This window comes from Tamandua tetradactyla, chromosome 20, assembly GCF_023851605.1.
Source record: "Tamandua tetradactyla isolate mTamTet1 chromosome 20, mTamTet1.pri, whole genome shotgun sequence".
Taxonomy (NCBI): domain Eukaryota; kingdom Metazoa; phylum Chordata; class Mammalia; order Pilosa; family Myrmecophagidae; genus Tamandua; species Tamandua tetradactyla.
The window spans coordinates 59,690,065-59,703,754 of NC_135346.1; the positions used below are offsets into that span (position 1 = coordinate 59,690,065).

General features: G+C 57.5%; 1 protein-coding gene across 5 annotated transcripts; it reads left to right on the top strand.

Annotated features, from left to right (window-relative positions):
- The first annotated feature begins 72 nt into the window (after positions 1-72).
- On the top strand, positions 73-9,159 carry N4BP3 (NEDD4 binding protein 3). 5 transcript variants are annotated; one of them, XM_077137802.1, is made up of 5 exons: positions 73-158; positions 5,435-5,785; positions 6,951-7,466; positions 7,867-8,124; positions 8,251-9,159. In XM_077137802.1, the coding sequence occupies exons 2-5, from the start codon at positions 5,465-5,467 to the stop codon at positions 8,779-8,781; spliced, it is 1,626 nt and encodes a 541-aa protein (XP_076993917.1). In that variant the 5' UTR covers positions 73-158; positions 5,435-5,464; the 3' UTR covers positions 8,782-9,159. The 5 variants fall into 5 exon arrangements, with proteins under 5 accessions (XP_076993917.1, XP_076993922.1, XP_076993921.1 ...); XM_077137807.1 differs by having other exon boundaries at positions 7,870-8,124; XM_077137806.1 differs by having other exon boundaries at positions 100-158; positions 5,438-5,785.
- The last annotated feature ends 4,531 nt before the right edge of the window (positions 9,160-13,690 follow it).

The window sequence follows — 13,690 nt, forward strand, 5'->3', positions numbered from 1 at the left end:
TCCCTCCCTCGCCAATCCGGCTCCGGCTCCCTCCCGCCCGCCCGCGTTTTCCCGGCGCCTGCCGCCCCGCAGCTCCGGCCCGGCTCGCAGTCTCGGCCGGGAGGGAGCGCGCGAGGGGTGCAGAGCGGCCGCCCGGCGGCGAGCGCGGCGCCGGCATGGTAAGTGGGGCGCGCTCCTGCAGGGGCCGGACCCGGGGTTCTGGGGTGGGGCGGACCGCGGAGGACTCGCTTTCCGGGCGTCCTCGGCCAAGCCGTGTACCCCCTCGCAGGCTGAACTCCTCGTTGGAGATATGGGCGGGGGTGGCAGGGCGCGGTGTGTTGCCCACGTGCCCCCGGCTCCCGGGCACCCAGGCGCCTCCGGATCAGGGACCGATCCCCACTGCCCGCTGGAGGGGCAGGTGTCCGGTTACGCACCTCTCCGACCCCTGCTATTGCGCTCTCCTGGGCCCAGCGCCTGGGAGTCCTGCGCTGCGGGCGGGGTGGCCTAGGCGCCGGGGCGCGGAGTCTGACCCCATCCCTTCCACGCCCTCGCCCCAGCCCAGCAGCCCCGGGCGGGCTCCGAGGAGGGGCCGGGAAGAGCCGCGCCCCCTCCCCAAGGTACCCCGAGGACCTCCAGCTGATCTGGGGATCCCTTGTCTCCGCTACAGCCTTACCGAGGGAAATTAGGTGCGGATGCCAACCTCGGCTGACCCTCCACCTTCCCCATGAGACCCTTCGCCTGCCCCCTTCCGCCCTCTTCTGAATACCCCCTTCCTCCGTCCTGTGTCCTGTCGGGGCGGCAGCTGCCGGCCTGCTGCCAGGGGCCCCGACCTACGGATAGGGAATTCTCCGAGCGCTTGGGGGTTGGAGCACCGTCACAGACCTGGCCCATAGCCTTTGGCCGTCCTGGGGCCAGGCCGAACTCAGGGCCCTTCTATGGGAGAGACCTGGGACCATCAATTTCCTGCCGGGCAACCCGGGTAGGAGCAGTCACGGGGGTGGGGCAGGGAGGGGTCTCCACCGGCTTGCCCCAGGAGCTCAGCCTGGCAGTCCCCGGGCTGGGTGAACAGCCTCGTCCCGGGGCTCTCCCAGGCAGGGCTCCTCTGCAGCTGGCTGTGTGTGGGTGTGTGTATGTGCGAGACTGTGAGTGAACACGATGAGCCTGCTCTCACCACCACCTCTTGCAGCTTCCAGCACTGCAAGGCCCTTTATGGGCAGTGGTCCCACTAATTCTTCCTGACCCAGGGGCAGGTGGGAGGGGTTCAAGGCAAGGGGACTGAGATCCAAACCAGCCTGGTTACAGATGCCCTTGGTTCGAGAAGTGGGCATGGGCATAGGGGGTTAGGCAGAAATATAGTGTGTGTGTGTGTGTGTGTGTGTGTCTCCTAAGCGGGGGCGTGGTAGAGTCAGGAGTTGACCTCTGTCTGGGACAGCTGGTGCCATAGAGAAGTCCTTGCCTAGGATTGTCAGGATTGCTTGTTACTGTGGGATCTTGAGGAACTCATGGCACCTTTCTGAGCCTCAGTTTTCCTCTCTGTAAAATAGGGTAAGGGGAATTATTGTCCTGCCAGCCTCCACGGGGCTGTTGTGGATTTGAGGTGAGCGTATGAAATGACGGCTGAGAAAAATTGTCGCGTGCCGTATAACTGAGTGAACGTATGGTAGTCCACAGAATCCTTCGTACAGGGACCAGATACTGTCTCCTCAACTGACAGGGTGGGGCCTCTCCCCTCCCCCTCTTGGTCCCCCTTGTGCACTGCCCCTGCTTTTGGAACTGGGACATTCCAGTCCCATTCCTCAGGGGCAGCTGCGGCCACGCCCCCCAGCAAAGCTGATCCCCCAGCAGGTGTGAGACCCTTCCCTGGGGCCAGGGCTCAGGAGGGGCTCTTGCAACCAAGACTGGCCTGGCAGCTTTCTGCCCATGTGGAGACTGGGCTGACCCCCACCCCAGAGGAGCTGCAAGGTGGGGACAGGGAAGGCGTCTTCATCAGGCAGACACATGCGCTCTATAAACCTGTGCACTTTCTCCCTGCATGGTTAAATGTGATCTTAGGCACATTGTTTTGTCTTCTGGGCCTTAGCTTCCTCCTCTGAAAAGTGGAGATAATAATTTCCACCCCTGTGTGTGCGGTGAGGCCGTGGTAGTCCCCACCATCGGGCCTGACCCAAAAGACACCCACAAAAAGGGCTCTAGAATGCCTTTCTGCATGTCCTATCTTCCCCCTGCTTTGTGGCCAGGGCAGCCCCATTCTCCCATCTCCACCAAGGGTTTGTCCAAAAAAAAAAGAGACGCCCCTTTTTGTCCAGGTCTTTCTGGACCGTGGACTAATCTTGGGGTGGGGGGTGGAAGCAGAAGTGAAGGAGCCCTTTGGGGGCCAGCTGGGGCCTGTGGAGGGTGTGGCAGGTGTGTCCAGCCTAAGTCTGGCCTGCTTGGGTGGCGGTGGGTTTGCAGCTTGGGGCTCCAAGGTGGGCACCCAGCTTCGGTTAGGGAAGCCAAGGCATTTGCAGGAAATCCTGGCTGTTTGCTTTGCTGGGTCCCCAGTGAGGTTGCAAGGTGCTGGCTGCCCCTCCCTTTCTCCTCCCCCTGCTAAATCCTTTCCAACCCTGCCTGCACAGCTGCCCTGGCCTCCCCAGACCCATTCCTGTGCGTCTAAGCAACGGGAAGGAATGTGTGTTGGGGGAGGGGGTGAAAAAGAGAATGCAGTGGGCCCTTTAGAAGGAGGGACTAGTCCCCAGACTGAAGCCTGGGCAGGAATGGACCTTGCTTTTGAAAGCCAGGGGCCTCCGCCCTCCTGGAGGCACTGGTGATACAGCCAGAGAAGTGGCTGGGGGCCGGGGGAAGGCAGGGGAAGGGACTTCAGGAAAAGCAAAGGGAGTGGTCTGCCTGCACCCCGTCATCAGGCTCTGTGGCTGCTTCTAAAGCTGGGGTCACTGGAGGAGAGAAGCCAGGCCCACCCCCCTTTCCACAGCAGACAGCCCTGCCTGTGCCTAGCACAGGGGCTGGGGAGGGCGCCTGGGTTTGGGGGCGACGTGTTCACGTGCTATGCCTGTGTGTTCCGGCGTGGGGGGGACGCTCAGTGCATGTAGGTGATCTTGTGCATGAATGATCGTGTCTGCGGGTGGAAACGACTGCCCTTACTGTTGTCCTCTGACGTAGGTGCCTCTGGGCCGGCGGTGGGGGGTGGCGGGGAGAAGACATGAGTTACGTGTCTTGGTGTGCGGGTGGCTGTGGTGGCTGTCTCCAGTTCAGGGCCTCACCCCCTGCCCCTGAGACCTTCATGGGGAAAAGGGGGTGTCAGTTACTGTCTCCAAATCAGAAGGTGAGGGATCTGCCCAGGTGAAGGGGGGTGGTGTGTCATGGGAGAGAGGTGGTGTATTTGGCACTGGTGCCAGCGCGGTTCACAAGCCCCTTTCCCCTCCATTGCCCCTGTGAGTGTCACATTCACATGACAAGGAAGGGGGACAGGCAGCAGCTTGCCCAGTTCACAGATGCAGGAAACCAAAGCATGATGAAGGGAGGTGCCTCCGAGTCCAGGGGTCCCGCAGAGAGCGGGTGAGGGCAGGGCAGGAGCCCAGGTTTCCTGCTGTTCTCTCTCCCAGGTTGCCTCCCGGAGAAGCAGCGCCATGAGTTCTGGGTGTTCTCAGAAAGACCAGTATCTGTGGCTGGGTGGGACTGTCTCGGCGAGGGGGCATCAGATTGGAAGGCGAGATGCTTGGATTCCGATTCTTCGGCACCGTGAGTGCCGGGATCACAAGCGTCCTTTCCTCAACCTCGGGCAAGCCACTTAACATTTCCGAGCCACGTTGTCCTTACCTAAAAAGGGGCCCGTAACTAGGTCACAGGAGTCAATGAGACCTCTGCCCAGGCCTCCGTTGCTATAGGAACTCTGAACCTGTGACTTCAGATTCTCGACCTCGGGGCAGGTTGCTGGGAAGAGATGGTTGCAAAGGTCTCTTTTGGTTACGGACTCTAAGATGTGTGTCCTGCAGGCAGGGCACCACCCTCCCTCCCACTCCCGGGGAGCTTTGTCTTCCACAAATACAAAAGCTGGAAATGGTTGAGGAAGATCATTGTTTGGGGCAGCAGTGGGTGCGGAAGTGTGTTGGGTGGGTGACCAGCTCGCACAGCTGCAGCCTGCCTGCCGAGCATCTGTCCGGGACCTGAGCAGCCGCCCGTGTGCATAAATGTGTATGCAAGTGTGTGGTGTGTATGTGATGTGTGCATGTAGGACTGTGGTGTGTATATGTGATATATTTGTGAGTTGTGTATGTGTGTGTGTGCGCGTGTGCGAGGCAGAGAGGGAACCATTCATTCATCCAGTAGCTCCTTCCTGAGCATCCAGCTGGCATTTGGGGACCCAGGTCCCCTAGAGTGTGGGTCCCAGCACCCATGTGCGGCCATCCCTAAGCCTGGTCCCTGGCCAGCTGGCATCCATGGGTCTGACTAGCCAGGCTCAGCTTCAGCCAGCATGTGTTGACACTGGCTCCAGGCCAGCCTTGGACTGAGTGTTTCTGTCATGTCATGTCACCCTGTCCTCCCAGCACCCCTCTTGAATATTAAGAGTTATTATCTGCATTTTACGGTTGAGGCTGGCCAAGGTCACACACAGATGAGCTCCGTGCCCGGTCAGGATTTGAGAACCTCCATACCTGGTGGTGAGCTTTGGAGTGACCGGGTATGCCTGGGCTGGCAGGGGGGTGCTCGGGCTGGCTGGGGGGCTCAGGTCGTGTATGCCTGGGCTGGCTGGGGGCCTCTGCCTTCACCAGCAACAGAGTCTCAAACACCTGTTGGGAAACTGTCTATTGTTCATTCCATCCTTCCTCCCGTTGGGTCCTTCCTGTTTGTTTCCCACCCCTGTAGCCCCCAGGCTCCACCCAAGCCAGATGTTTCCCTTGGGGAAAGAATAGCAGCAGAACTGGGTTTTCTCCCCTCCCAAGGGAGAAAGAAGGAATGAAGAGTCTGGGGTCACAGTGATTCTCTGTGCCCTCTGCTCCCAGCCCCTCCAATAGGATGGGGAGTCTGGGAGGAGAATGAACAAGGTCAGGTTCCAAGCAGTCTGAGTCCATCCTCCATAGCCCTTTGCTGGCCCAGGCCTGGGAACGGGGGCCCTTTCCTGCTGCTTCAGAGTCAGGACCCACCCCCACCCCATGCCCTTTAACATATACTGTTAAGAGAGTAGATGTTAGCATATACTGTTTGCTGGGTGGAGCTGGCCCATTTGGTCTTGGGGGCCCCAGGTGGAACAATACCCACTGCATTTTCCCCAGACTCACCTAAAACAACAGAACATCAGGGGGGCAGGTGGCTTTGGGGCCTGTGCCCTTTCTCTTGCCAGCCTGGAGACCCTGGGTCTGAGCCAGGTGAGCAAATGCCTCCTGGTTTTAGGGGCATAAGGGGGTGGGGAGGGCGAACAGCAAGTGCCCACCTGCCCCTGATGGAGCCTCCCGACCCCCAGAAGCAGGTACCTGTGCCCTGTTGAAACTTCATGGCCACAGTGCCAGGCCCTGCTGGCATTGCCATGGGCAGCGTGAGCAGCCTGTTGGAACGGCAAGACTTCTCCCCCGAAGAGCTCCGGGCAGCCCTGGCTGGGTCCCGGGGCCCCCGCCAGCCTGATGGGCTCCTCCGGAAGGGCTTGGGCCAGCGTGAGCTGTTCAGCTACCTGCACCTCCCCAAGAAGGACGGCAAGACCGCCAAGCGGGCGCCCCGGAACGAGCCCGCCGACTACGCCACCCTGTACTATCGTGAGCACCCGCGAGCTGGTGACTTCAGCAAGACCTCACTGCCGGAGAGGGGTCGCTTCGACAAGGTGCGTCCTGCCCGGGCTCTTGGCCTGCTCTGGGGGGTGGGGAGCTTGCAGACCCTGGGGTGTTGTTGGCTGGAATTTGAGGTGCTGCCCTGGGCGCCACTCCATCATTGGCCCCGTGTCCTTTTTTTTTTTTTTTTTTTTGCATGGGCAGGCACTGGGAATCGAACCCAGCTCTCCAGCATGGCAGGCGAGAACTCTGCCTGCTGAGCCACCGTGGCCCACCCCCCCTTTTTCTTTTTTTTTTTCTTTTTATTGACAAATCTTCACACACATACAATCCATACATGGTGTACCATCAGTGGCTCACAATATCATCACGTAGCTCTGTATTCATCACCATGATCATTTTTTTTAGAACATTTGCCTCACTCCAGAGAAAGAAAGAAAAAGAAAAAAACTCATACATCCCATACCACTTACCCCTCCCTCCCACTGACCACTAGTATTCCATCTACCCAATTGATTTTACCCCTTATCCCCCCTATTATTTATTTTTTATCCATATTTTTTTACTTATCTGTCCATATCCTGGATAAAAAGAGCATCAGACAGAAGACTTTCACAATCCCATAGTCACATTGTAAAAGTTATATCTTTAATGCAAATGTTCTAAGAAACGATCATGATGATGAATATGCAACTATGTGATGATATTGTGAATTACTGATTATAATGTAGAACGGAACGATCAAAAGTTAAGAATGTTTGTGTTTGGTGTTTTTTGGCATTTTAAAAAAATTAAAAATTTTATTTAAAAAAAAGTTGTATCTTTATACAATCGTCTTCAAGAATGAAGGCTATTGGAACACAGCTCAGCCATTTCAGGTACTTCCCTCTAGCCACTCCAATACACAAACTAAAAAGGGATATCTGTATAATGCATAAGAAACCTCCAGGATAACCCCTTGACTGAAATCTCTCAGCCGCAGACACTTTATTTTGTCTCATTTCTCTCTTCCCCCTTTTGGTCAAGAAGCTTTTCTCAATCCCATGATGCTGGGTCCCTGCTCATCCTGGGAGTTCTGTCCCACGTTGCCAGGGAAATTTACACCCCTGGGAGTCATGTCCCACATAGTGGGGAGGGGCCCTGGGTTCTTAACGAGGGTGGCCGGGGTGGGGTGGAGCAGTCAGCCCACACCTCACACTCGCCCTCTCTCCCTGACAGTGCCGCATCTGCCCTTCGGTGTTCAAGCCCGCAGCAGGCACTGGGAAAGGCTTCCTGTCTATGCAGAGCCTGGCGGCCCATAAGGGCCAGAAGCTGTGGCGTAGCAACGGCAGCCTGCACACCCTGGCCTGCCACCCGCCCCTGAGCCCGGGGCCCTGCACCAGCCAGGCACAGGCACGGGCCCAGCTGCTGCACGCCCTCAGCCTGGACGAGGGTGGCCCCGAGCCCAGCCTCTCTGACTCCTCCAGTGGAGGTAGTTTCAGCTGCAGTACTGGCCCTGGCCCCTTCAGCTCCTCCCTGGGCCACCTTAACCACCTCGGGGGCTCCCTGGACCGGGCCTCACGGAGCCCCAAGGAGGCTGGGCCTCTGGCCATGCTGAGCTGCCTGCCTGAGCCACCTCCCCCCTACGAGTTCTCCTGCCCCGCTGCGGAGGAGGCAGTGGCTGTGCTGCCAGAGACCTGCGAGGAGCTCAAGAGGGGCCTCGGCAATGAGGAATGCCCCAACCCTTTCACACAAGTGAGGGAGACCCCTTTTTGGGGTGCTGCGCTGTTCCTTGGCCTTGGGGTGCAGGGCAGACGGAAGAGGGTCCCAGCCAGCTTACTCACTTGGCTCTGGGCACAAAAAGAGTAAGAAACAGGGAGGGGGCTTGGCAATTCTCCCCTACCCCATGTGGTGGGTATGTCATGTCACTGGAGGTTCCCTGTCTGGGCATTGAGAGACTCCCTGGAAGGGCCATGTGTTAGGGACATGTCACACGTGGAGGTCATCTTGGGTCAGGCAGGATGTGGGTGTCGGGGGTCATGGCATTGGGTGAAGAGCTAGGTAGCTGCAGGCAGGTACCCATCCAGGAAGCTGGGCTGCAGGGAGCCATCCAGGTGCGGCTGCACTGGCTCCATCAGGCGTCCCTTCCCCCCAGCAGGTGCTGGAGGAGCGGCAGCGGTTGTGGCTGTCAGAGCTGAAGCGCCTGTATGTGGAGCGGCTGCACGAGGTGACCCAGAGGGCTGAGCGGAGTGAGCGCAACCTCCAGCTGCAGTTGTTCGTGGCCCAGCAGGAGCAGCGGCGCCTGCACAAGGAACTGCAGGCTCAGCAGGGCCTGGGCCCCGAACCTCGGACCCCAGGCACCGTCCCAGAGGCCGACCCCAGTACCCGCCCAGAGGAGGATACCCGATGGGAGGTGAGAGGGCCCCAGGTGCGCGGAGAATGCCCGGTCGGTGGATCCCATCCACGCCCGCACCCAATCGTCTCCCCTCTCCCTGCTTGGTTTGCTCGGTCCTTGCCCCATGCCGTGACCTCCTTCCAGGTGTGCCAGAAGACGGCCGAGCTTAGTCTCCTGAAACAGCAGCTGCGAGAGGCGCAGACGGATATGGCCCAGAAGCTGGCTGAGATCTTCCATCTCAAGACGCAACTCCGGGCCAGCCGGGCGCAGGCTCAGGCCCAGGACGCGGAGCTGGCGCGGCTGCGGGAGGCGGTGCGGAGCCTACAGGAGCAGGCCCCTCGGGAGGAAGCCCCGGGCAGCTGTGAGACCGATGACTGCAAGAGCCGGGGACTTCTGGTGGGGGAGGCGGGAGGCAGCGAGGCCGCGGAGGGCGCCGAGCAGCTGCGCGCCGAGCTGCTGCAGGAGCGGCTTTGGGGCCAGGAGCAAGCACTGCGCTTCGAGCAGGAGCGGCGGACGTGGCAGGAGGAGAAGGAGCGGGTGCTGCGCTACCAGCGGCAGATCCAGGGGGGCTACATGGACATGTACCGCCGCAACCAGGCCCTGGAGCAGGAGCTGCGGGCCCTGCGGGAGCCCCCCACGCCCTGGAGTCCTCGGCTCGAGTCCTCCAAGATCTGAGGCCAGCCCAAGCGAGCTGGGGGCAGGAGTACTGTCAATAGGTGATACCCCGAGACAGCCTGCTCCTTCCCGTGTGTGGGTCCAGGGCAGAATCTGCAGGTGGCCCGCCTGGGGAATGGGGAGGCCCGCAGAAAGGAGGGGGTCCAGTGGGGCCCTGGGTTTGAGAAAGAGCCAGGTAAGACCCTCCTGGTGGAAGGGCGCGGGGGCCCCTCCCTGCTCCCTGGAGTGGCCCAAGGAAGGAGGCTGAGCTACCTGAGCCCTGAGAGGAAGTGGGGCAGGCCTGAGGGCTGGAGGCTGGAGATCCAGGCTGGGGCTTCTCAGGGAGGAGGCTGGGAGAACGTTGGTCTCCCCCAGAATAAAACCAGGTTTTCTACGTGATCCATTGGGCCCTCCTGGATCCAATCTGAATCCAGAAGGATCGTGGATGGTTGGGTCTGGGGGCTGTTGACACGACTATAGTCCATGTCAGGTTATGCAAGGTCGTGGGAGGGTGTGTGACCTGGGTGTGAAGCTGCTGGGCTTGTATTTTGGGGAGTGGAGAAAACTTACTTGGTTCCTTTGCAGCTGTGTGGGCTGCAATTCTTTTCTTCAGCTCCAGCGGGATTTTTCAGAAGGAACAAAAGCAGGGAAGCCTAGGAAAACAAAGGCAAGCCAACCAGGCATTTCTAGAACATTCTCTCGGTGGGAAATCTGGGCTCCTGGGTACCCCCAGGCCCCTGCTGGGTTTGCAGCCTGACCTAAGACAGCTTCGAGCATCTAAAACCTCTGGTGGGGTCCTGCCCTTCCCACTACAGGGTTGGAGGCCCCTGGAAAGATGCAGAAGAGGAGGTTGGAGTTTGTGGGTCCTCAGCTGCTAAAACAGCCTTTACCACCACAGCAAGGAAGAAGGACGTTTCCCCTTAGACTATTGCAGGACCAGGGGACATTTTTTAAGCCCAGATGAAATGCGATCCTATCTGTGTTCTGGAAAGTTCTCCCCAGGGGGACCTCCTGTCTTGTATGGGGTTCTGGAACCTTCAGTGCTCGCTGACCATAGCTGTCAGCCAAGGCTGGCCCCAGAGCCCCTAATCCCCACCCACAGCCTCACTCTTCCAGGTTTATGTTACCCCTGGCCCTTGCTCTCCTCCTGAGTGGGTGGTCTGGAGCATCCACCCAGTCTGGCTGTGCACAGGGAGCCTCTCCCACCCCTCACAGTAAAACTCAGCTTCCTTATGGCTGCCACACATTGCTTACCATCTGCCAGACACTGCTAGGCCCTCTGACATGGGGGGGCACTGGGTTGAAATAGATGTGCCCCAGGAGTGCACACAGACTCTCTCCCCTTCCGGGCCAGGACCTAGCAACACCTTCAGTCCCCAGCAGGAGGGTCCTACTATGGAGCATATAGATGGAGGATGGTTGCCTGGCTGTGGGCTGGTGCGCCCTACCTTTGTAGGGCAGGAAATGGGGTGTGTGCGCTATCTGTCTTGGGGACGGTGTGTGTTTGGCCTTACGAGAGGCAGGTGTGGATAGAGGTGTGTGCTCGTGGGAGGTGGGTGTGTCCAAGGGGGTGTGTTTGGGGCACCTGGCCTCCAATATCTGGCTCATGGGTTGGAGGCAGGCAGGGCTGCTTCCTGTCCTTTCCCTTTTTCCCCAACCCTTCTCACCCACCCCAGCTCCCTTCAACATTAGCCAGACCTGATAGGAGGCTGTGGCCTCCCTGAAACCCACCTAGGCACACACCTGAGTCTGGACAAAGCGGCACACATGGCTTAGCCAGGCCTGTCCCCTACAGGCTTAGGTGCTCATTTCACAGACCACTCCAAACCAAGGCCCTTGGGCCAATGGCCTCTGCAAGGGACTCTCCCTCTGTCCCCCTACCCCCTGCAACTGGATGCTGGCCTGAAGCCAGGGTCAACCCTCATGGAGTGGGTAGATAGAGGTGCTCGCATGCCCTGCAGTGACCAGGGTCTGCCTTCTGGCGTACCAGCTCTGCCGAATAGCTCCTCCACCCAGCAATTAGGGAGCTGGGCTGGCCAGCACAGCAGCGGGGAGCGGGTGGGCGGTACCAAAACTTGGCAGCTATGCTAGAAACCAACGCCAGGCCCAGATAGAAGGGGAGGGCGCGAAGGATCCTGAGCGTCTCAGCGGAACCGGATCCCTGGGTTGGCTCATTCATGCCGGGCAAACCAGTTCCCAGGTCCCCAAGCTGGCTGGGTGGCTCCAGGGCCAGCTGGTCACAGGTGCCCCTGCAGTGGCAACAGCTTCAGGGCAGCCCCAGAGTGAAGTAGGGGGATGCATTCTCAGGTTGCCCTCAGGCCCAGCCTTTCCATATTAGCCCTTCCCTGCAGGAGCCCCTTTGGGGCTCTCTGCATCTATCCGGCCTATTCCTCTCTGCTAAGATCATGTCATGCCTTAGGTTAAAAACCTCTGGCAGCTCTTAGGGTTCTTCAGCCTGGCATTTGAGGCCCCTGGTGGTCTGGGCTCCAGGATCACTGATGATGGTACTTACCCACCCCTGCTTCAACCCTGGCCACTCCTTCCAGGCCTCTGGACCCTCATTCTTCCAGGCACAGCCCCTCCCAGCACTAAGCCCTTGCCTTTTCAGGGTGGGACATTCCTTTGCCCACCTCTGACATGCGTTGGTTCTCCTCCCTATACCCACAACCCTCATGTCCTCTCCTTCAGCTCTTTCCATGTGCCAGTGATCACTGGTTTGCCTCTGTCCCTACTGGGTTGTGGACATTGCCAGAACAGGACAATGTCTTCTGCTATCATCCCCTGGATCCCTCTCTGGAATTATCAGAACCCCATCCCTGGAGAGGAGTTGTGCTGGGGGTGGGTTGGTGTAGGCTGGTCAATCAGTTAGGGTTCTCCAGACCAGCAGTAATGACATATATATATATAAATAATGAGCATGGTTCTGGCAAGTCTGAATTCTGTAGTGCAGGCCCCAAGCTGGAAACTCCGATGAAAAAAATTAAATTCCCCAGGGGAAGCTGTCTGGCTGAAGTAAAGGTAGAAATTCTTCATTTCTGACTTTTGAACTCAATTCTGGCTTTTAAGACCTCCAACAGATTGGACATGGAGACTCCCTACATTGTGAGAGCAAGCTCCTTGGTTAATTCTAGATGCAACCAGCAATAGATGCAATCAACTGACTGTAGATACAAATTTGTCTATGAAATACTCTCAGATTACCACTCAGGCCAGTGGGTACTTGACCTAACAACTGGATACCATTAACCGAGCCCAGCTGACACCTGAATTTAACCATCACAGCCGTGGAAGGCTCTTTGAACATCCACTCATTGGCGGGTGCCTGCCCCGTGCTAGGTCAGTGGGGAGCACTGGGCTCCAGAGGACCCGAGAACATTATCAAAGACCCATGGAATCGACTACACAGCTTTTGACATCCACTGTCTTGGTATTGGAAACTTCAATCAGCAACTGCAAGGACTGCTGTGTCACGCAATCCACTTCATTTCTGACTTGTTCGTTTTTAAGTACTCTGAGTTAGGACAGATCCCACGGGTTAAGGGCTGCCCTCTTCAAGATTGTCCTTCAAGCACCAGTTTCAAGTTTGGGGGGCCCAGGTCACACTTCTGATCACCTGGCTATAAACTCGAGGGTTCCTTCCCCACCACCTTGGGTTTGATCATTCACTAGAATAACTCATAAAATCCATTGCAAGGGCTATATTTACAATTATAGCTTTATTACAGCAAAAAGTGTACAAATGAGAGGCATAGAATGAGATTCGGGAGGGTCTCAAGTGCAAGCTTCCACATCCTTTCCCCATGCAATCACAACATGTCTCTTTCAGCATAGCAGTAATGTATTTTTTCGATCATAGAAGTTCATAGGGGTTTTAGGGCCCCCTATGGGGTTCTCATTATGTAGGCATGACTGATAAGACACAAAGCCCAGTGGTTGAACTCAATCTGCAGCCCCCCACCCATCCCAGAGGTTAGGGGGGACAGGACGGGAATGGATAGGATGTGGCTGAAGGTCCCAAATCCCTAAATACCTGGTTGGTCTTTCTAGGGTGGAGCCAGCCCCCACCCTAAAACTACAGGTGTGGTTGGCCCATCCCTGCCATTCTTTAGTTTATGAGCTATCAAGTACAGTCCTGGCTTCACGCTGATGAACAACAGACACTCCTATCACAGGAAATTCCAGAGATTTGGTGGTTACTTCCCCAGGAACTGAGGACAAAGACCAGCCAAGGTTTTTCATTATACTGCAGGGCCAGCCGCCTTTCACCTCCCACTGATGTACTAAGTGCTTCACTCAGGACCAAACGTGGATCTCAGAGGTGGCCCGAGGCCCTTGCCCGAGGTGGGAGAGACAGATAACACAAACTTGTCCAGTTAGTGGAGGCCATTGCCGACAGTTCCTAAGACCAGGCAGGAAATCAGGACAGAGGGAAATCGGAAGCTCTCAGACCCACAGACATGCAAACGACCGAGGGCCTTTTATAGTGATGAATGAAGCAGCTGCGTCTGGCACAGGGAGCCATTCTGCAAGCATGAGGGTGAATTCCTTTAACACTTGGGGGCGGGGGTTACACAGGTATTAGGGAGCCTTTCTCCAAAGAAGACGGAAGGTCCCGTGGTGACAATTCTGAATAGCATCAAATGCTCAGCACTCTATTTGATTTAGAAAAGAAAAAGTGATGTTTCTTACAACAAAAACCGAAGTGGCGAATGTTGACAAGAGAGGCAGGGCTCGAGTACCATGGGAGGTTAGGGGAGAGGTGTCCCATTTGTCACTCCAAAGGGAGGGGGCAGGCACAGAGGAGGCCTGGGATGGGCCTGAACTTGGACGTGGGGCAGTGTGGAGCAGGTTTGGCAGGGTGGGGAGGCATGAGGAAGAGTAGGGTGTTAGACCAGAGGCAAGACAGAGCTTGGGCAGCCTGGTCAGTTGG